This window comes from Strix aluco, chromosome 6 (genome assembly GCF_031877795.1).
Source record: "Strix aluco isolate bStrAlu1 chromosome 6, bStrAlu1.hap1, whole genome shotgun sequence".
NCBI lineage: Eukaryota > Metazoa > Chordata > Aves > Strigiformes > Strigidae > Strix > Strix aluco.
In genome coordinates this window covers 22,796,075-22,821,103 of record NC_133936.1, presented here as the reverse complement: position 1 = coordinate 22,821,103, position 25,029 = coordinate 22,796,075, and the positions used below count along the sequence as shown (strand labels likewise).

At 40.8% G+C, this 25,029-nt stretch overlaps 2 protein-coding genes across 17 annotated transcripts in view; one reads left to right on the top strand and one right to left on the bottom strand.

Moving 5' to 3' along the window:
* PPIG (peptidylprolyl isomerase G) overlaps window positions 1–18,697 on the bottom strand; it is a 28,935-nt gene extending 10,238 nt beyond the window's left edge. Inside the window, exons 1-8 of the mRNA XM_074829053.1 lie at window positions 18,569–18,697; window positions 10,084–10,163; window positions 9,902–9,976; window positions 7,688–7,795; window positions 7,141–7,185; window positions 5,113–5,200; window positions 3,957–3,986; window positions 3,729–3,868 (exon numbers count right to left, since the gene is read on the bottom strand). Of these exons, the coding sequence (XP_074685154.1) occupies window positions 3,729–3,868; window positions 3,957–3,986; window positions 5,113–5,200; window positions 7,141–7,185; window positions 7,688–7,795; window positions 9,902–9,976; window positions 10,084–10,144 (547 nt within the window). The 5' untranslated portion in view covers window positions 10,145–10,163; window positions 18,569–18,697. The remainder of the gene's footprint in view (window positions 1–3,728; window positions 3,869–3,956; window positions 3,987–5,112; window positions 5,201–7,140; window positions 7,186–7,687; window positions 7,796–9,901; window positions 9,977–10,083; window positions 10,164–18,568) is intronic.
* A 102-nt stretch (window positions 18,698–18,799) lies between these two features.
* Window positions 18,800–25,029, top strand: part of FASTKD1 (FAST kinase domains 1) — a 19,712-nt gene continuing 13,482 nt past the window's right edge. For 2 of the 16 annotated variants that reach the window (XM_074829049.1, XM_074829034.1), the window contains exon 1: window positions 21,164–24,937. In XM_074829049.1, the coding sequence (XP_074685150.1) occupies window positions 24,603–24,937 (335 nt within the window). In that variant the 5' untranslated portion in view covers window positions 21,164–24,602. The other 14 variants (XM_074829045.1, XM_074829043.1, XM_074829039.1 and 11 more) reach the window with 14 other exon arrangements.

The window sequence follows — 25,029 nt, the reverse complement described above, 5'->3', positions numbered from 1 at the left end:
AGGGAAAACAAGCCACCTCCAGCCTCACTTTGAACAGTTTTGGCTGAAGCCAAAGTAGTTTGTATGTAGTGGCCAGTTCGCCAAGAAAAAAAATAATCTGGAACAGAAAAGTCTGAAACAACTGCTCATAGCAACCCCCTTGTGGAAAGAGGGCTAACAACAATGTGCAACAAGCTGGCAGAAAAAAAATGAGTACTCTAGGGGAAAGGGAGGATACATGAATCAAAAGTCCAGGTAAGACATTACTTACCAGAATCACCACTTTCTAAGACTGCTCTTATTCCATATATATTTCATGATTCCTAAATGTGTAACTTTGTCCTCTGTATCAGTGCTTGATAATCTGTACTGATACCTTTTTTTTTTTTAAGAAATTGCACTGATAGAATGACCTAATTACAAAACTATTCTTTGATGAATTATGATGGCAGCCATAATCTGCCTTAATTGCAGAAAGCACACTTTTAGGAACAGTGATTCTACAGGGACATCTATAACATCAATGAAGATCATAAATCAAGCCTAGCACGGCTCTGCACAGAATCCCCTAGAAACACTCTTTTCATGAGAAATCTTCATTAGAGACTCTTGTTAAAAACTGCCCAATGCATGAAGCCAGTTTGTTTGTTTGTTTTTGAATCAGAATGTCAGTGTCCTACAGTCTTGAACATCCCAGATATACCTTTGATTAACCAAAGAGTCCCGATCTCAAACAATACAAGCAGGCTTGTTTGACTAGATCCCCTTCTGCAACTTTGTCAATTGCTATAAAACTCTCATTTGTCTTTAAGAAAAAAGCTACTTGTTCCATGGTTTTTCTTGATAATTATATTAGCTTAGCTATTTCATAATGACCTTTCTAAACACTATCTTAATACTTAGCTTTCTTCTTCCCCCCTCCCCACCCCGAGCTTTCAGGATTTTCCCTGGAACTTTTCTAAATTTTCTAAAAATAATACCACTTGGCCAGAGATTCTTTTTTATAATTTAGCTTCTCTTGTACATTTTCACTAACTCCTCCAACTTTAATAAATAAAACAACAAAAAAAAAACCAACACAGGAAAAGATGACAAGTATTTCGCTTTCCTAGGTGATTATCCTCTCAAATCCCAGGCGAAAGCTTCCAATCTAGGCCTCTGCAATATTATAATTGTGATCACTGTACCATTCAATTCTCACAGCATCCAGTAAGTTGGCTCAGTTAAGTCATCATCTACTCATCCCTAAATAAATCCAATTCTTCTATACAAAAGAGGTAGATTTGCTTCCTTCAAAAACCACTTCGTCTGGATATTCATCATGATACCCAAAAATCCAATTGCCTTTCCTCAACTTTAACATAAAAGAACATTCATACCAAGCACCTAACTTCTACTGTGATTCCTTCTGCTTGTGCCATCTTGACTTTCCTGCTAAACTCAAGAAGTATCAGTTCTATTTTCATTCCATAAAGACTTGTCTAATCCTTCGTGTTACCTACCAGACAAGTTCATACAATAAATATTGTGGTTTAAGCCTTCCCTGCTATCATAATGTGCCCTCCCACAGAAATTCACCATTATTTCTCTCACTGGCAACCTCCTTATTTCTTTGTCTTAACAGCAAATTCTTAGAAGCAGTCTCCTCTGGTAACTGCCTTACATTTCACAGATTCAGTTCCCTTTTGCCTCCCATAATAATGTGCTACAAACAGCTCCACTGTTAGCTGACTGTTGATGATCTTCCATGACACTGCTCACCTCCCAGAAACTGCTCCTCCTATACGGATTCCCTGACCTCTTCCATATATTGATAGGTCCAAGGGCCTCTCCACTTGTCAGCTTTGGCCTGCAGCTTGACACATTTCCTTGCTGATGTGATGACAAAGTGTTCCTCCTATCTCCACTGCCTCAGGTCAGAACGGCTCATCAGTGGTTCCATGTTGTGCATTTAGCAAACAGTTCCAGCCATACTATAACCTCTCACGGTAGCGGCGGATTTCCCTTCGCAGGTGCTACAGACAGCCTTTTCCTTTCAATAGCAGGATTCTCCACTCACCAGGATCTCCATCATGGTCTGTCAGCCAGCACCTTCATCAGGCTGGCTCTGCGTTAGTGCCCACTAGGGCCCACATCTCCCCACACTCAGCTCTGCTCTCCACCTGCCTGATGCTGGTGCCTAAGGCCTCTTGTTCTCCAAACGCTCCTGCTGCCCACCACTCTCTGGTACTGTGCATTACGGTCAGTTGAGTGGGCTAACCCATCACCCTGGCATCAATTTCCCTCTGTGGCACACCAGACCAGTCACAGGAAGCAGCCTCCAGGATTTCAGCAGTACTGAGCCAAAGAGTTACAAGTACACCGAGAAATGGGTAGGACCAGACAGATCTTTCAAGAAGCCTATTCTCTTTCAGGAGAACTTAAAGAAAAAAAAACATTTTCTATTTATTTTATTCACTCTTTTGATAACAAGTACCTTAAAGCACTGCCTAATGGCTTTAAGTCATCAGTCTGCTCAGTGCCAAAACTTTCATTTAGTCATTCAATTTCAAGTGTTCTAGAGTGGACTAAAAAGAGAGTGTGGCAAACCATGGAAGACATATATACAGTGGGTATCTCACCCACTAGCTTCACCCATTCTGTATCCGCACTGATTTATTTTATTTTCTAATCTACACCACCTGTGCATTTTCTAACAGGTACCACACTCCTGAGCACTGCCCAGAGAAACAAAATTACGTTCTAACACACAGGGTGACTTAATCTAAGAAGTTCTAGAAACCTATGAGAAGTCAGGAGCCGTAAGATAACTTTGCTTGGAGTTCTGAGGTATTGAAGAGATCACTTCAGACTCCAAAGTCATTCTGCTAGACACCACAACAGGTGAACACAGAAGTGCATCAAAAAGGAGAGGAAAAACTATGAAACTCAGGCTTGAATGTCTGTATTTTCCTTAGGCCAAAGAAACAATTATTCTTGTCTTGTGCTTCAATTTCCTTGGTGCAACCCTTCACAGTACATACCAGCAGAAGGCGCTACGAATGAAAAAGCATGATGATCCCTATTATAGTTCCTGCCAAACATGCATTCTGGGCTTCCTCTAATGAGGTTCTCCAGAGTGACAGCAACACCTCAGATTGAGCCTTATTCTGTAGGAGAAGCAGCATCCCATCTCAAATACCATGTTCAGCTCTGCAATGGCAGAGCAGGGCATCCCTTCCAGAAAGAAAAGCAGGTTCTGTCATATTCCTGTTTAAGAATCTAGTTTATAGTAACTTAAAAAGGATATCTGCTAAAGGGCAATTCCAAGCTTTTCTACCCTAAGTGCCTGTTCTGAAGATTTACTTGAAAGAAACTTGAAGTAAGTTCAATACCTGTAAAAAAAGCAGGAGTTATCAAATAAAGTCAGACTGCCATCAATCTTAACATAGCACACTACTTTCTACGGGACAAGTGCTTGCCAGCTTTGTACGAAAATTTAGCTAGTACAAAGAACAAGTACAGGAGAAGCTTTGAAGAAAGCATGTATGACGTTTCTTTAACGTCTTCTGCATTGACACCTTTTAAGTTTTTTCGAAGACAAACTGTACTGCAATGTTATTCACCTTTTCACCAATTGCCCCTCCATCCATCACAAATAAGTTTCTAGGTATTTTTATAAGCAACCAGCAGGGAAGAAAACAAACAAAATTACCTCATATTTTGCATCTATAGTTTTACATCTACGTAAATGTACAGTTCAACTTTACCTTTGGATTTTGGAATTAACTCTCCACAACTCAGTATGCGTACTTCAGCATATGGTTTACTAGATGCATCTGTTTTCTGGTTTTCTATTTCTCTCACAACTTCCTGACCTGAGATGACTTGTCCAAAAACAACATGATGTCTGAAGAATTTAAACAAAAGTAAGAATTCTTAGTACTTAATTTTCTCGAGGCAGTTCCCAAAGAAACATAAAAGAAAAATATATTTACCCATCTAAGTGAGGTGTAGGTTTAGTTGTTCTGTTGTTTCCAGATTTTAATTTAAAGAGAAGAACAAAGTCAGTATTAGTGGAAAACAGTCAGCATTTGAAGCATGTCATATACACATATAAAGGTTAAAGTCATTTTAAGGGAACTAATAAAACTGAACAAACCTGAGGTACTTTTAACTGCACACAAACTTAGAATAATATATGTATGTTTTATACAGTAAACTACCCTATTTGATTCACTACTTTCAATATCACATTTTACTGAACAAAAATGCACATAAATTTTTAGACAGCATCCTCATATAGGACGAGTATTCTACTTATTAAAAAATATATATACACTACCAGAAACAGATATAAAAATTAAGGCTACTGTTTCAGAGCAAGAAAACTGCAAGTAATCTTCTATACATCAGTAAATAATCAGAAATCAAAGGAAGAAAAAAATATCTACGTACAGATTATTTGACATAGAACTGACTTTCTCTCAGCTTTCCCCTGAACTAGCGTTACTAAGGCATACAAATACAGCCATGGCAGAAGTGAAAGACTGGAATAATTACAGTCAGGAATCCCAAAATAAGGGTCTAATGATTAAGTGACATCCACAACTCACCATGTTAATCAAGGTCATGAAACATGGGTAAGAGTGATGTATTTCAATAATGTTTTTTCTGTAGATAAATTAGATTTAAGAAGAGTCTACTGCAATGGATTTTAAGAATTTAAGTTTTAATTGTAAATGAGATTGCACTGGGAAGTTATTTTGTGACAAAAAACCCCAAACAACCCTCTACTACTTTTAAGAAACCCCAAAGCTGTTTGGCTTCCTCACAGACAACACTTATTAGAAGAAATTGATAAAGAATTCCACAAGGAACTAACAGGTTTGCTTTACTGCCCAAGTTAGAACACAGCTACTGAAAGCTACCAAAAGCTCCTCTACACAGACAATAAGGACTAAACACAAAAGTGATAAAAATAGTCAGGCTCTCTAAACAGCTCGTTAGGAAAATGGCTACTTCCATGCAACTTTGTGAAAAACCATCAACTTAGTGTTTGCACAGGAGCTAGTCTTCAGCATTTAAAAGGATTACCTTTACAGCTTACAAATGGCAAGGCACCCACACGTTTCAGGACAGTACAATACTTACATAAAGAACTGTGAACCATTTGTATCTTTCCCTCGGTTGGCCATTGAAAGGAGAAATTCTTTGTTGTGCTTTACAGCAAAGCTTTCATCTAAAGAAAGTGTTTTCAGTTACTCTGAATACACCACATATGCTTAGATAAATGCTATAATCTAAGTAAACATGCTTATTAAATAAATCTGCTAATCACTTCAGTAGAAACTTGTATTAAAAAGATTCAAAGTAATAGCTGTTTTTAAAAATACATTATTCCTTCCATTCTAGATAATGCAGTTTAATAAGGAGAAATATGAATTAATGGTTTGCAGCCTGAGGAAAAAAATACTAAAGAAAAAAAGTATTCTTGTTCAAGAGATTGTTTCCTACCAACATTAGCACAGACATAATTTTAAGCTGTTCTTTCTATTCTACATATACTGATCATTGTCTCCTTGGAACAGAAGTTTTTTAGCTGTACATTAACTATTAAGAAATGCCTCATTTTCAGGCAGTTTTGGTGGTTTATTATTCTTTAATACACATGGGTATCCAGTTTGATAGCAATCCCAAACAACTTCTGTTTGTCTGTCAGACACACAAATGAACTTATCAAGCTTGCCATTAAGAAAATAAGTTTAACTTGAATGAATTCTACTTCTGATGAGCAAATCATTATAACAGCTCAAGCTAAATCCCAATGAAGCTGTGAAATGTAATCACTACTCTTTATTTAAGACATCTGTAAGAGATTATCTGATCTCCCTCCTTTCGCAAACCTTCGTAAAGGCTGTTGGGGGATCCAAACTCTTCAGACAGGAAGTTTGCTGAATGTTGTTTAGATACAGATGGCAGGACCAAGCATTAACAAAGAAGAAAAGTATGCTATCTGTACGCCGTTTCATATCATACCGTGTCACTGGCAGTAAAAGGACAGTCCCACTTGCTCTCTAGTCACCTGTACAGTTGCTATCTGGTATAGCATCAAGTGTCAATCTAATCCTTGGTGAGTTAGTTAAGAGATTCACAAAAGCAAAAAACTCCCACAGATTGTTTTGTACTGTGGCTGAGTCAGACAGATGCAACTGCCAGAAGGTAAACAGAGATTTTGCTCCTTCTTCCACCTCCCCCAACCATGCATTTCCTCAAACCCAGCTACTCACTTGTGTTGGTTCTGATGCTTGCTTGAATTGGGTCCACTCACTAATATGGAAATAAATATTTTTTTTTTTTCTGCAATAGTCTTTGGGAATTTTAACAAGCTGAATCAGCTGGAAGTTTGATCTGAATGAAAATCAGTGCAAGGTAAGACCTCCTCCCTCTTTTGGTAGTTGCAAACTGTTGATTCAACTCAAGGTCTGATATAAAATTGCAGCCTAGCCCTACTAAAATTGTGAATAATTCTTTTGATTGCTTGCTGCAAACTCAGACAAGAACCAATGTTAAAAGAAAGAGTGGTAGGGACGAGGAGAGGAGCTGGTGGCAGCTAGATATCACATGGCTTTAGGTGTAATATAAAAACTGCTCCAAGCAGCACACGAGATTATCCTATATATTCTGGACAAACACAGGCCGAGAAACACACTGGAGTGCAGAAGAGGTACTTCTGCAACACTGACTGAAAAAGAACCAGGACTGTGAGAAAACCAATGGCCTCTATCATTAATTCCTCTTGGGTTGAGGAAAGCAGGGCTTTATGCTTTCTTTTAAATAAACATTTGCAAGGAAACCTGACTCCATCATGCCTTTCTCCTTTCCCACTGGAAGGAAAAGAGTTTTCTTTAGCTAGCTCCCTAAGCCAAAAATGTATGTTTAAAAACAGTTATAAAATGTAAATCTGGTAGAACAGAGGTACAAAGGAATTTGTAATTTTATTAATAATTAATTTTTCATTAAAAAGGTTAAAAGTAAAATAATCTAAATTGGACAGTTAAAAGCCTCTAAGACTAGACAAAATTTTAACAAAAACAATGGAGTTCAAGTTTACAGAACAGAGACTACAGAATGTAAAGGTTATTGCTTAACACCAGAATAGGGCAGACTGGTAAAACTTACCTTCAAAAAAGCCACCATAAATGGATTCTCCTCCCCTGCCATTTCCTTGAAAGAGGAAAAGTGACAGTTACAACTTAAAAGTAGTGATTAAAATAGTCACATTATGTGGAAGGTGTTTCATAATATGAAATACTGATCCAACTGCACTGAGGTCACTGACTTTACTCTTCAGGATATGCAAAGAAGATCAAGATGCATCTTTGTAGTCCCAAAGCAAACTTGGAAAACAAGAAAGTATTCTCCCATGTATTCTGCTATAGTGTCCCTTTTTTCTTCATTTCCCAACAGCAGATATAGTATTTTACACTCACATCTAAACCTTTCAAAATACTTAGTACTGAGATAACAGAGCTAAAGTATGTGTATGTGCACACATGTGTATAAGTTCACGTTTATTAATTATGTAAGTTTCCATGTAAAGGTTCTTACGCAGAAAAAAGGGAAAAAGCAGCTGAATCACAGAATAATATAAGGAAATGATGCTACACAGAACTGCAATGCTCTATTACATAAGCATTAAAGTCTTCTTCAAAGATTCACATCATACCTTCACTGAAGTCACCTCCTTGGATCATAAAATCTTTCACAACCCTGTGAAACAGACAACTTTTGTAATGCAATGGCTTTTGGGTGGATTTTCCTGTACCCTTTTCACCTAAAGGAGAAGAGGAGGAACAAAAACCAAAATTACTCTTTGTACCTGTACAATCTCCCCTACAAAAAAGTGCTACATAAGCACTTAATCATCTACTAAGTTCTGAAAAATCAGCTTGTGAGGCAGATGCATACCTGTAATACCAACAAGAAACTAGCATTTAAGAAAGCAGAGCAGAAACTACCTTCTGTCTCTACAGTATACCAGAATATATACAGCATACCAAAGGAACTCCTTACTGACATCAGCACACAACTCTGGGCTCTTCCATGCAGATTGACTGAAATTAAACAGCCAGTTTAGGTTTAAGATAACCGGCACTGCTCAGAAGCATGCAAGAAACACTCAGATCTTCAATTACAACATGGTAAGGTTAAGGTACCATAAAAGCTCATAACAGAAACAAACAAACAAACAAAGAGGCGGGGGAAGGAGAAGGAATCTCATTCCCTCCCCTGCTCATGATTACAACTGCCATCTTTCTCTCTTACATCAGCTCTGGTGCTCAAGACCCATAAGCAGACTCTGTGCTTCAGCTACAACACTATTCACTTTCCCTGCTACCTTCAAATAGATAAGGTCTCTGCTGAGTTAGCAAGATGAATGGCTCATGGTGGGTCCTGTGAATGGCAGAGCCAACCTCAAGGTATCAGTAAGGTAATCAGTGGGAGTATGCTGGAAGGAAAAGGATCTCTTCCTCTCAATGCTGGCAAACAACTGGACTGTATCTTCCTATAATCTTATTCTGGGCTATTAAACTGGCAGCTTTTTGTCAAGGGCAGTTGCCTCTGAACTTACCTGTAACAGACTGGTGTTTCCATATGGATCTGACTAGCTAGAAAAAACACTTTTGATAGGAACTTTAATAAATGTGAAGCTGTATTTGTTCCACTAACTTGGCATATACCTAACATAGATATGTCAGGAAAACACAGAGCTGTTGATCCCTGTTTAAAGATGACATCGTATACTTTGCAAAACTGCCCCCAAAAAATGAGTAAGGAAAACAAAACCAAAACTTGAATTTGGATTAATTTGCTGATGATCAGTATCATAAACACTGTCCATATATTTTCCTCATTACTCTTAAATACTACATCAAAGCAGCAAAGTATCTTCTGGGCAGTTGATAGCAGATCAGGAATGCCATGGTCACATGGTAACACACTCACAGCCATTAAAAAGAATCACTTTAAGGTTCAAATTTGTTAACAAATTTTGATAACCTGATTTTGTGCCAGTAAACCTAATGTCATATCAGATAATACCTACATTCCTGCAGACATCATGAATGGTGCTCTAAGTGTTCTCGCTAACTTGACATGAATGTAATTATGTACCCACACCTGATTCAGATCATGTTAGTACTGCTGAGTGATTCAGTATCAACAGCTACAGAGCCTTGACCTGAAAAACAACAGAGCTGGAAGGAAAGGAAGCAGAAAATGCTGAAGACAGAAAGCATGTATGCTACTTATGTATTCACAAAATTGTTCTTGTGATAATAAATTTAAGCTTTGCTAAACTGCCAGCATTTTCAACAAAAGCATGCAGTCCACAGGACAATAATTCTGTTTGGAAATGCTTCCAGGAGAGAATCTTCTCAGTATTTTGTTCAAGAAATAATGTGACTTTCAATAGAAGTGGAAATTGCCAGTCTCCATCACCAAAGAAAAATTACAATGAAGTAAAAAATCCACCCCAAAACCTAATGAATACCACCAATATCTTTCAAATACCTCCAAGTATCATAAGATTGAAAAGTTAAGTCTGCATGGGTTGACCTCTTACTGGCCACCTTTCAAGACTGGATGATGTTATATAATGTGAACAGTAATATCTATGCTAGTAACAGAAAATCAGCTTAGCGTGTCCGTATTTAAAGTTGATTAGTATATACTCCCTGCGACATACTAAGCCAAAGCTCTAACTGCTTTGATTCTACATCAGATGTATATGAGAAATCAGCTAAATCTCTAGAGATACCAAGAACTAATGTTTTACGTACTTATATGTAAGAAAACGTCAGCAAAAATAACACAGACATCAAGCTAGCTAACATGGTATTACATTAAAAATTGTAAATAAAATTAAAAATCTACAAACCTGTGCAAAGGCAGCGAAAATTCTCACATGTCTTTGGACACACATCTGAAAACAGTTCAAAGACAACTCTTCCAGCTAGAAAAAAAGAGCCATACTTATTATGAAGTTAACTGGTATTTGTATTATTCTTATATATCTTATACGAATATCATGTTACTGAATGGATATTTTAATTTTCTTACCAGGTACATTGTTGATGGCTATGTCAAAAAAGCAACGAGGTCTCTGGACCTTTACTCCCATGGCTTCAAAAGTTTCAATACTGTAAGTAATGAAAATAAAATTTAGTTTTTCCTTTTGTGTAGTGAAACTATGTGTAAGTCAATATAGGAGATTTTACAAAGACAACAAAAACTGCAGAAAAGCAAACATAAGTATTTCTAAAGGTTCAGAAAACACAAACTATTTTAGGTCATTTTCATGTTTTGTAGACCCAAATGAGTGATTTATTCATGTTTACTGCAATAGTATTAAATATAAACTTGAGTGCCATACTTCAGATGAGGAAATACAGAAAGAAAAGATACTGTAAGGTATGGGGATAATAAAGCTTGGAAGTCTTCTTGCTAATGTTTTACATACTTATTTTTAGAAGTTGTCTGCTCCTAGAATTCTATATCCAAGTAAAATGAGCTTCAGAGAAGAAAAAAACAAATCAGCTTTGAGATCAAACAACTTGAGTGCTCTCAAACAACTTTTTACAACTGCCTTTCAACTGTTTAAAAAGATTCGTTTGCAATCTCTGTTAGGCTCAGTGGCTGAGGAGGCTGCCATCTCCACGTGCCAACCCACCCCTCTGGTCAGGGTTACCAGCTTCAGATCAGGCCTGTTCTCCTCAGGAATACATCAGCTGCTGCAGTCCACAACTCAGTTCAATTCATCTCCGTTACTATTAATTACCTGGGACATGAGCTACAGCTGCTCAAGAGAGCACATACTGCTTGTTTAGGAGCACAGAAAGGTGAATAGCCCAGGATGATGAACTTCAGCTGCTATAGGTGAGTAGTAACTGCACAAGTCAGAAGTACCAGAACTTTTGACACAAATAAAGAGAATGGTCAAAGAGTGGAAAATCACTTATGATGGTTACAACTTGACAAATCACCAACATATTGTCATGTTAAGACAAGCATTCAATGTCTTAGGAATACATTTCCTTGATTCCTGTCACTGCAATTATCAGGAGCTGCTCTAATTAGGATCCAAACCATTCTATGTGAAAAAAAATACGAATATGTAGTTCTTCCACAATTACTGCTAAGTGAAATTATTTTGGCTTTTTATAGTTTCTCTTCCTTTTATGTCATTGCTTTTGAGTCACCATCCCTGCAGGTATTTAAGAGATACGTGGTGCTTGGGGACATAGTTTAGTGGTAGACTTGGTAGTGTTAGGTTTATGGTTTGCCTCAATGATCTTAAGGGTCTTTTCCAGTGTAAATGATTCTATGAATCTTTATTGAGAATTTTAATGCAAGTTTTCCATTATCTTTGAGCATTTAAATCCCTTTAGTTTTGTGTACCAAGCAATGTCTTAATCCCATTTGCATCCCCAGCCTTCCAACATTATGTACAATCACAATATTCTTTTCCTTTTCTGAAGCCCCATCCTCTCTGAATTACTTCAGAAAGGGAAAAAAAACAGTGATGGCAAAAGGATCTTTAAGACTGGAGTACCTTTTCCAGAATTTCAAATATAATCCATAAATTTTCAGTTCTAATTATTTTTTATTGCCAGAAAACACTACTCAAATCTAGCTGACATACTGCATACATCTCTCTTAGAGCTTCGCTCATAGCTGTGCCACAGAACAGCCTCAAAAAATTCAATTGTCACCATCTGTCACTCTCAGCTTATGAACAAGAGGCTATAAGAAATCAAGAGACAGCAGTGTAATCATGTTAGTCTATATTCTCTCTACTTGTGCTCAGTGTCACTCCTAACATTTTGCCAAGATTACACAGTGAAAATCACAAGAACAATGCAGGACTGATTTAAATTAAACACCACTCGGTAGTTTATCATTCATGTGATTTTTAGCATGAGGCGACTTTGCAAACATTCAGAATCTCACTAGATATCCTCTTAGCTGTGTAACGAATACATTAATTCACACAAGCCAGATTCATCAAAAGCAGCAGCCTTGCCTGGGTCTGCTTGCTCCTCTCCCTGAAGTACCATTTCAATTCTATTAGTACAACAAATTTTGTAGCCACACAGACAAACAAATAGAGGAAACACCTTAGCCGAGAACTTTGATGTTGCCGGGTTAGCAGAAGTCTGACCAGCTCACCACGCTGCTGCACAAACTCTGGGGCAGCACAAGGAAGGTGGCAGCGTGGGCAAAGGAAGGGAGCTGAGCCCGGTGGGAGGGGACAGACTGCCTTCAGAACCGAGACCGGCCAACGGACAGCATCAGCTCCCACTGTCAGCAGCACAATAGACTATACAGCTGCACGGAGGGGCGGGGGGGATTTTTTTTCCCCAAGGAAACCTCTCAGAATAAATGCTACAATAAATATTGCTTGGTGGTAGAACTGAGAGTTTTAACTGAACTGAGACATCTAAGGCCCAATAGTACCACAACTGATGGATCGATTGTACCCAAACTTTAAACATTTAGCTGTAGGGCTTGAGTGAGGAGGGATTTAACTCCTGCCTTACAGGCAATTTGCTTGAGAAATGTAGAGGTTTGCCTTAACATTTATATACTGTATTTTAGCCAAAATAAATGCAAACTATCTTAATATGTGACACTTTTTATTTCAAACATTGATAATGACTAAAGCTAAATTGTAAAATAAATGTCAGTATACCTACGTCAGTCAATTTTAAACTTGGTTTTGTAGAGAACGGGGTGGGAGAGAGAAGGAAGAATTCTACCAAAATCCCTATTCTCACCAATTTTGCTCAACTTGTTTTCTACCTCTACACTGTCTCATGAACAGTGGAACAAATTAAGATAAGCCCTTGTTCTAAATGTTACCTCCTATGTCCCCTGCACTCTACCTAAATCCTCCAATAATATCCCCTAAGCACCAGCTGCATTTGGTTCTAAATTACAGTTATGTCAACTGGTCAGTACGAACACCCTGACTGGACAAACACCAGGCCAAGTGAATATACCTAACTCTCAAGATGATGTTGCCCAGTAAACCAGGCTAAAATATCAGTGACATTTATCTTACCTACGTAGAAGTCAAGTGAGTGTTTCCTCTCCAATATACTTAAGTATCCTTTGCACAGTTATTCAGACAGACAATCTCCTGAAGTGTTACAGGGAAAACTATGAAGTTACAAATGATCCATAAACTATTAATTTGTAGTATTTAATACCAAACACAATCTTGTACATACTGATAATTTAAAACTTGTCTGTATTAAAAGCAAGTATGTGGGGTATGAATGTTAAACACAGAACCAACAAACAATTTGAAAATACAAAAAAAAAAAAAATCAGGAAATCACAAGTAAAGCTCAATAGTAGTATACATCTGCTAACAACAGGGCTTACCTGACTTGTGTATTTATCCAAATTTATTTTCAATTAGAATGTGAATACTCTTAACCCACAATACTTTGCATTTTTTAACTGTGAACTTGATGGAATTCTACTAGTAGTGAAGGGAGTATCACTTAAAGGTCAACCCCAAAAATGCCCACTATACATACACACAAAAATGTGCTATGCAGAAGGGCAATCTTGAAAAGTCAGCTCATGTCTGCCTTCCAAAACTCTGTAAGAAAGGACAATATAACAACCCCAAGTACTATTCTGAAATGTTCAAGCCATTCATCATTCTCAACCACCTCCTGTCTGAGGAGCCTTTTATTAAGTCTAAGTAGAAACTATGTCAAAAAAAAAAAAAACCCCAACCAACCAAAACACCACTTCAATATATCTAACAAAAGAGGCCTGTTTGTTTTATCTCTGAAAGTGGGATTACAGTTCAGCTTAGAACATATTTGTATTTACTGACAAATACACAAAAAATACTTAAGTCTTATCAGAACAGCTGCATCCATAACCAATGCATCACCAGCTGTGTCCGTCAGGGTTCACATCCCTTCACACCTCCATCAGCCTCATTATTTCATTCAAATACGTGCAGGATAAAGCTGGCCAATTCATGGCCAGGCTGCAGACAGCTGTTCTCCTTCAAAATGATCTGTGCCAATGGAAAAAGATAACCATCCCAAACTGTTCACAAGCATCTCTCTGCCAGAGATTATCACTCACATGTGTTGACATGCTTAAAAATACATCTTGGGGAATTTTTTTCAAAATTACCTGTGCTAGCAAGAATCTGGTAATACTGTTTAATACAAACTATCTCCTTTTGACTGAGACAGGCTAGAAAGCACTCACAGACACACACCAACTGAAGAATCAACGTGTCGAGCATCTCACAAGAGCAGATGGGAAGCAGCAATACAGCAGCATTTCCCAGTTTTATGAGGGGAAAAAAAACCCCTTTATTTGTAACTATGCTGAATGGGTCATGGGACTACCTATTTGTTTCAGTCCCTGCAAAGGACAGAACAGATCTGGAGCAAACATAGATTCAGTAGGAAAAATATATATTGTGTCCTATTCCTTCACTTCATTCTCTATCATCATCAGCTCTCCCCTATTTTTAATTTCTCCTTGACCTTGTCTTTGTATTTGTTTCCTTGCATCAATTTACAATTATCTTCTGCAATGGTCTTCATTCAATGTCCAAATGACATGAAGTACATAAATTCACATTACTAGCATTTTGTTTTAGGCCATCTACAAATGCAGGAAGACAAAACTACATTGATTTATATTGCAAAGATAGCCATCTGCAATCTTCAGAAATATATTTTTAAGCAAAACTTTTGAGTCCAGAAAATGCAAATGCACAAAGTGAATCCTGAACATGTATCACATTCACTAAGGCTGTTGTTCCAGTCACTTGAAGCCAATATAAATGTGGGCTGATACCAGAACTGAGGGCTCATACATCCACGTGTTTAGCTTTCATGCAGGTAGCCACCTAGTTGCATAAAAACTACCCTTTCCTCCCCCCTCCAAGAAAAGATTTGGCAGCAGCACATATCAGCTTAAAGTGATGGTGGAGCCACAGACTAAAAATGTTATATGCTCATTCCAGTATGGATTAGACTGGAAATGAATTTGTGATTGTAAAATAGGAGACATGAAATTTTGTTCCTAGTTCCATTTCTGTGTCAGAGCTTCCACTTGTGTTAGGATGATGCTGAAGGTGTGAACAACTAAAATCCAATCAGCCCAACCTTCAATCTCCATCATTTCCTCAGCATTTTCTCCAAACACCACCACCTTCTCCTCTGTCCTTCCCCATAAAAAAAACCTCTGAATTAGCAACAGTGACAACTAAGAATTTTTTTTTTTTTCATTTTACTAATCAGCAGCACAGGATTTTTGTTGCCAGCAGATTTAGGAATAAGGTACTACACTTGGAACACATTTCAGGTTTTGGATGCTGTCTCTGCAATCACGCGGACTTAACACATCTCTAAGAAAAGAGAACACCTGCGTTCTACACAGGTCTATGAAATTTATGCACGAAGACTTTCTACTCATCATCAGAAATCACACATTACAGGTTTTCAATGTGACTGCTCCTTCTAATGGTATATAGAGGGAAAAAGCTAACCACAAAAAAGACTTTCAACTTTTTTGCCACACAAAAAGTAACTGATGCCACTTTCCATCAGGTCTCTTTCTCTAGAATAATGCTACAAGTCTTTTTTGGACTATAGATAAAGTATTTTTCCCCCCTTAAAAAAATAAATCTTGAGATATCTGGCAATATCAACCACTGTCTTCCAGGAACATGAAGCAAGAGCCCTCTCTTAGGGAGATTTAAGAAAATACCATCCTCAGGCAAGTCCTGACTAAATATGCATTAATACTAACACTACTACACTGTATAGTTCATTTACATCACTTTCAGTATGATTTTTTTCAATTATTAACATGAATTTAGTCTTCCTGTACTCAAGCATATAAGGAATGCACATCTAGTTACAACATCTCAGCTGAGAGAACATAACGTTCGTCTGACAAGACAGCAACATTCTCTTAAACTATTTAAACAGAAACACAGCTTCCTACTAGATCACGTCCTTTATTTTCCTAGGAAAGAGACACCTACAATGAAAAAAATGTTAAAATATCTAACCAGCTACTGTCAATAGCAAGTAAAAAACTTTGTTGTCACGTGTCAATAACAATTTTCTATTATCTAATTTACACAGAAAGTACTTTTTTCTGTTAAGATTTGTGAAAAAATACAGGTGTTTTCTCTCAGGTCTGTGCACAAGTGCCTTTGATGGCACTTGCCCAGATGGCTCTCCCGGAAGCAGCAGAGAAATGTGTCCATTTCGATTCTACTATTTGTAACCAGAAAGTGGATTAGTATAGGTCTGAAACCATGAAATTATATTCTGAAACTTATAAATGCTAAGAAAAGGCAAGTTCTAACATTGTATGAAAAGAAAAAAAACTTTTAAAGAGTCTAGTGTAATCTCCAAGCCATTTACCCATTAGGATCCCCAAACTAAGTTTCAGAAGTGGAATCCCTTCCTACCCCTGTTGGTGAAGACGAGAATGCAAGGGACCATGAAGATGAGAATGCAACAGACCATGCAACCAGTTCTTAATGCTGACCTGTATTTGCCAACCACAACCAAAAATCACCTGTTCTACCATCTTTTATTCTCCTGTTCTCCTTTCTCTATTACTTTAGCTCTAGATCCCTTCCCTGCCTCCTACCTAAAACTCACTCCATTAAAAAATGGCCAGGTTTGCTCCCTGGCATTCACTGACTCTGCTTCCAAATGGAAAATGGCTCCTAAATGCACATGGCATGGAGGAATGAACTGGTAGTTGAGACACCATACTGCAGCACAGTAAAATCCTCCACTGCAGTACGTATTATTCACTCCCAGTTCCCTCATAATCCACAGATCTTCTGTGATCCTAAGGGGGAGGGGGGGGGAAATCTTCTTTTGATAACAGCTTGGATGACTAGTTAGCTAACTTAAAAAAAAAAGTTTCTGTTTCACAGAAGAGGACTGGAAAAATGGGCAGTCTTATTAAGAAATACAGTCCCAAAGGGTGCTCTCAAACGATTATTGATGTTGGTATCCTATATATGTTCCCCTTCAGATCTACTTCATATACAGGAAACTATGCTTTTTCCAAAATCTTTATAAGTAATTTTAAAAAATTTATAAATCAAGGTCTGTGAGTTTAGATAAACTAATGCTTCATAAATCATGCTATTTCCACATTTTTATCCCATTTTTATCATGGTAGCAACTAAGAATTTGAGTCATGCTGGACCCTAATGCATTAACAGATGAGACTAGTGAAACAAAATGGGGGAGAATAGATAAAGAAAAAAAGCCCAACCAAAACTAAAAACATTTATCCCTGTCTGAAGAACCGCCTCTTCTGCATGCAATATAGACCAAAACCATGAAAAACAAAATCTTCTCTCAGAAGAAAGGATACATCTTAGAAAAGGGATTTTATGCAAAAGAAATGGTCTCATGTTCCTCTTAAAACAGGTCTCAGATGATTACTAAAATATAATTAACCTAACCAGTCAACTATTAGGCAACTACCAGCAAAAGTGACTTCTTTATCATCATTATAGAAGACACTTTTCTAATTGTGACTCAGTTGTACGGCAACATTTAGCACTACAATAGATTATTTTGTCCACAGTTTCAATAAACTATTTTTCTCCTAAGCCTCTCTCCTTCAAAGCCTCCTCAACGACTCCAAGTACGATCATATATACACAAGAGTTTGGTCGTGGCTGCAAACAAAATGAGCCTGAAACTCATCACTCGTAAAAATCTCTGAAGTGCCGTAAGAAATCCTTACGAGAGAGAGGCAGAGGACCCTCCTGCCAGCCATGGAAGCTCCTGTAGGCTCCACTACCCTAGGAGAGGCCTGCAGAGGGGAGGAGAACATGTGGCACGCAGACAGCCCGGTTACTTCGCCTTCTAGGGGAGGAGGAAGGACTCATTCAAACTCCCGAGCAGGCACCAAGCAGCACCCGAGCGACCGACCAGGGCGCTGGCAGCGGGCAGGCAGACCCGCGGATCGGGCGGCTGCGGAGAGGCGATACCCGCCCTCCCGGACCCTACCACCTGGCCCAATTTTCGCCAGGCCCCGTCCGCCGCCTCACCTACCCCTCCTGCTCCCGCCTGCCTTCGGGCCCCGCTCGCAGCTTCGCACAGCCCCCCGTTCCTCTCGGGGGTGACCCTCACCTGGGATGCCCCCGGCGCCCCCTCAGGGAAGCGCCGGACGCCCCGGCCGCGGCCCGCCCGCCCCCCGCACATGGGCCACCGGGCCTTGTGAGGGGGCGTGTGTGCGCGGGGAGCCGGCGCGGGCGGCCGCCGCTGCCCCACGCCCGCCCCGGAGCGGCGGCCAGGCCGGGCCGGGACAGTCCCCTCGGCGGGCCGGGGAGGGGCCGGGGCTCCCACCCCCGTCCGTGACCGAGGTTCAGGCCCCGCGGCGCTACGACCTCTACCCGCCCCGAGCCCTCGGCTCCCCACGCCGTGGCCTGGGCCGCGGCCCTCGCTCGGCCGCATGGCGACCGCGCCGGACCCCAGCGACGCCCGGCTGCGGCGCCGGCACTCACCCCGCTCGCGGCCCGCGTCGCCCCGCGCTCCTCAGCGCCTCGCCGCCATGTTAGAGCTGGTGCGGCACAGACTGCGTCAGTGGAAGGGAAGGGCGGGAGGGGGCGACCCCGGGGGCGGCGCGGCGGGGGGTGGGGAGGGGGGGCGCGGAGACTGGAGAAGCGGCACCCCGGCCCGGGAAGGGTGGCGGGGCTCGCCGGCCGCGGTACAACCCTGCCCGGCGGCGAGGGCCCCTCGGAAGGAGCCGAGGCGGTTGGGGGAAGGGGGGGCGCCCGCCTCCTCGAGCTCGTCAGAGGCGCTCCGCCCCCTCCCGCCGCCCGGCCTGCCGGGGCGGCTGCAGCCCCGGCCCCGCCGCCGGCGCCGGCTCCCTCGCCCCGCCGCCTGAGGGGAGCTGGGCGCTGCGCGGGAAGGCGTCTGCAGGTACCCGGGTGCTTTCCAACCGGTCGTGTCCGGCCTTGTACCGGCCTTCCCTGCCGCGGGACGCGGGTGGGTGGCTCAGCGAAGAGCCCGGAAAACGGCCAAGGGATTGGTAAATGAGACGTCCGAAACAGTACTGGAAGGGCTTCGGGTTACTCCAGCAGTACCTGGCACACGTCGTTCGGGGTCGTGAAGAGCTAAAATGGGAGTTTAGAACAACTGTATGAAAAAAAAGTTCCTGGTAATCCTATCCCATGTGTCTGTATTGCCATTCAAAGTTAATTGCAGTTTATCTTAAAAATAGGGACATGAAAGTTTATGAAAATGCATAAAGCTGTGAGCACCTTCAAAATTAACGAAGCTTTACACAGAAGTACATACCTCCTTTGAAGGGTTTTGATTCAGACCAGTGGGTATTGGGGTTAGTAGTCGCAACAGGAGGTAATGGAAGTCCTGGGACTGGCTTTGAGAAGTCTGTTGAAAGCTGAAAGGAAAATAAATATTCTCCTTATGAATTTCTGCAAAAAAAAATTAAAATTTGACCCCTGTGAGTTCTGAAATCCCGATGAAGCTGGTGACTGGTCTTCAGTATATCAACACTGGCTTCAGTACAGCATGCTTTGATAAATCTTACTTTCTTCCTCTATGTGTCTAACTTAAAATTTAAAGTAATTTTATCTAGCATTTTAAATTTGTTTTAGGCATTATTGATTGCATCCAATTGTACTTGACAGGTCAAAAGTAAAAAGTTCAGCATCTTGTTGATGAAAAAACGTTATGATTTGCAGAAGTTCCCTTCATATGAACATGGAATAGTTCTCCTCTAAAGTGGGAGATCAGGTGCCTTGGAGTTCTTGTATGAGTTTGCACAAGGCCTGAGTTTCTTGAAAGACCTAAGTGCCACCCTTTGAGATCACCTGACAGGGTTTGGGTCTGACTTTGTTCCTTGCATGCCTGTGTAGACCATAACTATGGTGATCTGGATTTGCTAGCAGAAGGTACAGGAGCTGTTCCAGTTAACAATTTTACAGTGAGAGAAATTGTTACAAGTCCAGTTAAAAATTTTACATGCTGTTTTTCTAAAACACTACAGACCTACAATTAATAAAATAGGGGCTATTTTATTAGTTTGAGTTCTGTATTCACAAGCATCCAATATATGATGTAGGCATACAGTCAACAACAGACAAAAAGTAAAAAAACCCAAACCTTTGATAGCTGCAAAACAGCTAGTCAAAATCGGTCGTGGTAATAGTCCTGGTTGTGATTTTAGACAGAATATTAGAACAGTCTGAGATGGTTACTGTTCTAGCTAAGTGTCTTTGTTATTATCAATGGCGGTGAGAAAAGGTCTAGAAAGATGATCCGGAGCTATACGTATACAACATAAGCAATATACATGTTGCAACATATGTTAGATTTGTGTTCTAGAACTCATACATTTTTACTTTTTTTTTTTTCAAAACAAAAAAAAATATAATGTAAAATTAACATTATTTCTAGTATTGCAAAGCCAAACTCTTCACCCTTCCTGAACTTCAGTCCCTTTGTGATTTTTCTAGGCAGGGAAGACTTTTTTTCCCCTCAGAATGTGTTCTGTAAATGTTGGTTTTATTAATATGACCTCAACAATCTGGATGACCTTGGAACTTTTTTTAATTATTATTTTTATTTCCTTTGGAAGGTCTAACTGGCTGGACTTTCCCCTTCCTCCCTGACATCTCGGCTCACGGGAAATGCTCGGTTTTGGGGCAGAGGCACATGGAGGGCCGAGGCTAAACCTCGCGCTTGTTTTGAGTGAGCAGTATCCATCTGCGGCTTGAACGCAGGAAGGGTCTTACAGGAAAGTAAGCGGAAGACTTCTCGAGTTGCGTTCTGCGGCCGCAGGGAGCTCTCAGAAGTTGCGCAGCCGACACCGAGTCCTTTGTTTTCTTACTCAACCTGGCTGGGGGCTGCACTTGGCCGTCTCGGTAGCCCTCCTGGCAGACACCCAGCGCCCCGCCGGCGCCGCAGCTTTGGGCTGCCGGCAGCTGGGCCGCGCCCGCCGCCGCCCCTCCGCGGGCGCGCGGGGAGCTCCGCGAGCCTCCCCTCCGCAGGCGTGAGGAGAGGGCGGGCCGGGGCACGGCCGGGGCAGCGCCGCCCTCCTGCTGTACTGCGGCGGCGGCTGCCGGTACGGGCGGGCTGGGGCCGCGGCCCAGGAGCCCTCCCGCGGCGGGGCGAGGCGGTTCCGGGGGGCCGGGCTCGGCGCTTCCTCCCGCCGAGCATGGCCGTGCCCTCTTCCTCGCAGAGCGTTCGCGCTTCAGGCAGTCACCGTTAGTTAGGCCAGACGTGGCCGCGGGAGCGCCGGGCGGTGGCGGGAAACGAGCCTAACCTGCGCTTTGCGCCTGTGTGCGGGTGGGGGCAGCGGGGCCCCGGCCGCCGCCGCCGCCTTGAGGCCTGTGTGGCGGTTCGGCCCCTTCTCCCGCTCCTGCTGCGCGTCCTTCTGGGTCAGCGTCTCCCCGCGGGAAAGGAGGCGGCGGCTCGCAGGTGGGAGCAGGCGGGTTTCCCGCGGGTGGGCCGGCAGCAGGCCGGCGCGGAGGCAGCCCCGGCGCTGAGGGGCAAGGCAAGGGCGGGACAGGAGAGGACTGGAGGTAGGCCGCTGGTGGAAGCCCTGTGACAGGGATGTCGTGCTGCCCACGGAAACTGAGGTGGCTCTGGCAGACGGGGGAAAACCACGCTATACCGCACCTTAACACTGCGTTACGTAAAATCGTTAATACCGTTTATGCTTGGGGAGTGACGGGTGTCCACATTTTCTCCTTTGTGGAAGACTTCCTGGCTCACTGGGGTTTGTAATACAGCCTTGAAAATGCTTATTGTATCTCAACTGATAGGAAATTAAAGAATTTCTTATCCTTTTAGTGTATATTTTGCATGCTAACCAGAACGCTTTAGAAATAATTCTTCAAGTAGATACAAATTGTCTATTTTTAATCTATGTAAGTTTCAAAACATCCAACATTTCCTACTGATTTTATAAGATATTATAATTAATTACAATTAAAAATTGCATACAAGTTTGTGGTAAATCATTGGTATCTGCTAAATACCTTCCGGAAAGAGAAATATTTGGAAACTTCCAGCAGACTGTTGTAGATACATCTCCTGGTTCCCGGGCATTAGGACAAGGGGGATGCAAGGTCCACTGCAGCATGAGGGGGAAAGGATGTGTTACCTAGGCTTACAAGGAAATTATCTGAGCCTGAAGTTTTTATATTCTCTTCAGGTATCTACTTCATCCTATCTTCTGGCATCTTAGCTTGCCAGTACTGTGGGGAATAAGTGTGAATTGATACTGTAATTATTTTTTCCATCAGATGGACATATGAAAATAGAGGAACAGTAAGCAAGACAAAAATAAACTAATAAAATGCCTTTGCTTAATATTCTGTAGTACAGCACATGAAATCTTAAAACCAAGTTTAAATATATCAGTCTTCTCTTAAAGGTATTTGTCTGATGCTGTCTTAGTTCTCTAAAACAGGATTAAGGGAAAAAAAGCTGTTTGTTTGCAGCTAGGACTCCAGACATGAGCATACAAAAAGGTTAAATATTTGTGCTGGCTTTCAAGCTGTACTTTACTATCACATCATTAGAGGAGAAATGCTTTTTTTTTTTCCTCTTTGGGTAGTTTGTATAGTTCAATAATTCTGGTAACTTTGTGTTGCTGCTTTGCTTAGAAGCTGTTGGTGGAACAGTCAAACACTTCTGCTTTTCATTATTGTCACTGTATCTGATTTGCTCCATCTACATGGCAAAAGGGAACAGAAAAAGTATTTTTAATTAACTGGAAAATCTGTGGGTAAAAAAATTGTCAAATGGTCTGGTAAATGTAGTTAATTTAGTACTTGAGACTTTGTGGAATATTACTACATCGTGATTTAACAGTGACTTGACCATCCTTTGATCTGTATTTTAGCTTGTTTAATACACATTATACAATTTCATAAGAAGTCCCAGCTACTTCTAAAAGCATGTGTCTGCGTACTAAGGGAAAAGCCAGAAATACTTTTTATGGAGATTACGTGAAATAAATACTGTCACACAACTTTTCTCAGTGATACAGTGGAATAAATTCTTTGTAGAGACAACTACTGTATGGAAGAAATAGAAGCAATAAAAGCAATCTCTGAAAAGGGACTACAAAGCAACTCATTATTGTAAAAGATACTCAATACATAATATCTGGAAAAATTGTCCTATCTTTGGATACTTTCATTTTGCATAAGGAAGAAAACATTTCATGTTATAACATCATAAATTAAAATTACTTCATTTTAGCTTTCCTCGTATCTGCCCTAGTGTCAGCAACAGCAGTGTAGTACAATATGTCATATGACTTTTTATTCTCTGAAGCTGATTGGGAAGACATCAAAAGAAATCCAGCTATATCCAATTTCATAGAATGATTTCGGTACTTTACTTAGACTGCTCAAATAAGGTTTTTTCTTTCTCAGTAGACCTAGTGCCTGCTGCTGCCATCACCTTGATAATGTTACACCGATGGATTCATGCCTACAGCTGAAGAGCATTCAATTTTGTTGACAGTATGGCATGTTGATAATTTTTGTTGTTAATAATTATATCTCCTAAAGCAAGACTTCTAGACTTTCCCTTGATCTCCTGAGTTAAGGGAGTTTGAGAGGTCTTTTTTCGTGTACCATGACATTTACCACCAGTGGTTTGTGTTCCACAGCTTGGAACCAGTTTCGCAGGTTGTAAAATAAATACATAGTTGTTAGCACTGTGTACAAATTGGGGGATATGTTAAGAAAACAAATGAATACTTAGCAAATTTCAATAGATAGGGCTGTAGCTTCCACTATAATTTGGGAAATTAGGTTGCTTTTCTTTTGTACAGTGGCTGATTTCAGCTGACGTGTTGTGACTGGTTGATATCCTGTATTACAAAGGTGGTCAGCCTTCCTGACTAGAAGCCACATACCAAAGTTTTCATGCGTTTGCAAGATGAAGACCACATACTAAAGAGAGGAGTGTGGAAAGGAAACTCTGGGAGAGACTTATAGACAGGATACACTAGATACCGCTGTGGGATGGGTGCAGATACAGAGCCAGAGGAGTCCAGTGATGCCAGCTCAGTCTTGCTGCCTCACTTCCTTTTACAACCAATAGTTGTATTGCAAAGCTCAGCTTTGCCGTCTCAGTAGTGGCATGATAGCACATCTGCCTTTTAAAGGCAGGCTTCTAAATTTGAAAACTGACCAAGTGGACTAACTTTTCTTAGTGCTTCTGGGCATGTCAGTGTTCATTGTTGGGAGCTTCTCTGAGACTAATCCAGGTTGTAAGATCTTCTCAAGTTTACCTTATTCAGAACATTAAAAGGTATAGATGTTGATTTGTAGCTAGAGTTATGACCGTACCTAACTGCTTTAATTCTGTCTCATTACAGGTGCCTCAGAATTGAATTCTTCTTAATACAGTGACCATACAGGATGAAAGAAAAATGATCTTCTGTTTTTCAGTTACTTGAGTTTGTTCTTTTTAACAACATGCTTTACTGTGAAAAGTGAAAGAGGAAACTTTCTGGACATTTCAAAGATAGCTGGTAGACATAGCAAAATGCTTTGTTTGAGGCAGGTTTGCTTGTTTATGCTGAGACATTACCAAGCTCGGACTCTGAGTAGTGATCTGCTTTTGAGCCAGATAAATAGCTGCACCCACGAAGATGAAGTGTTCAGCCTTGTTGGAAGGAACAAGGCCAGGCTTTCTGAAAAACATGTGGGAATTGCATTGAACCTGTTGTGGCAATTGCAAAAGAAGAGACCTCTTCTCTTAAGGACTAATGACTATGTAAGAAATCACTCCCAGTTTCTTACCCTTTGCATTTTAGCAGAAAAAACAGTGGAACACATAGAAGATGAGACCATAGTGGACATCCTATATAGTATTCTGAGGTAAGCAGGATTATGTTGAATTCCACATCTATACATTTTGTATTTGGTAATAAAAAGAGATGGAATTTTGATTACAAAGCCATCTTACAAGG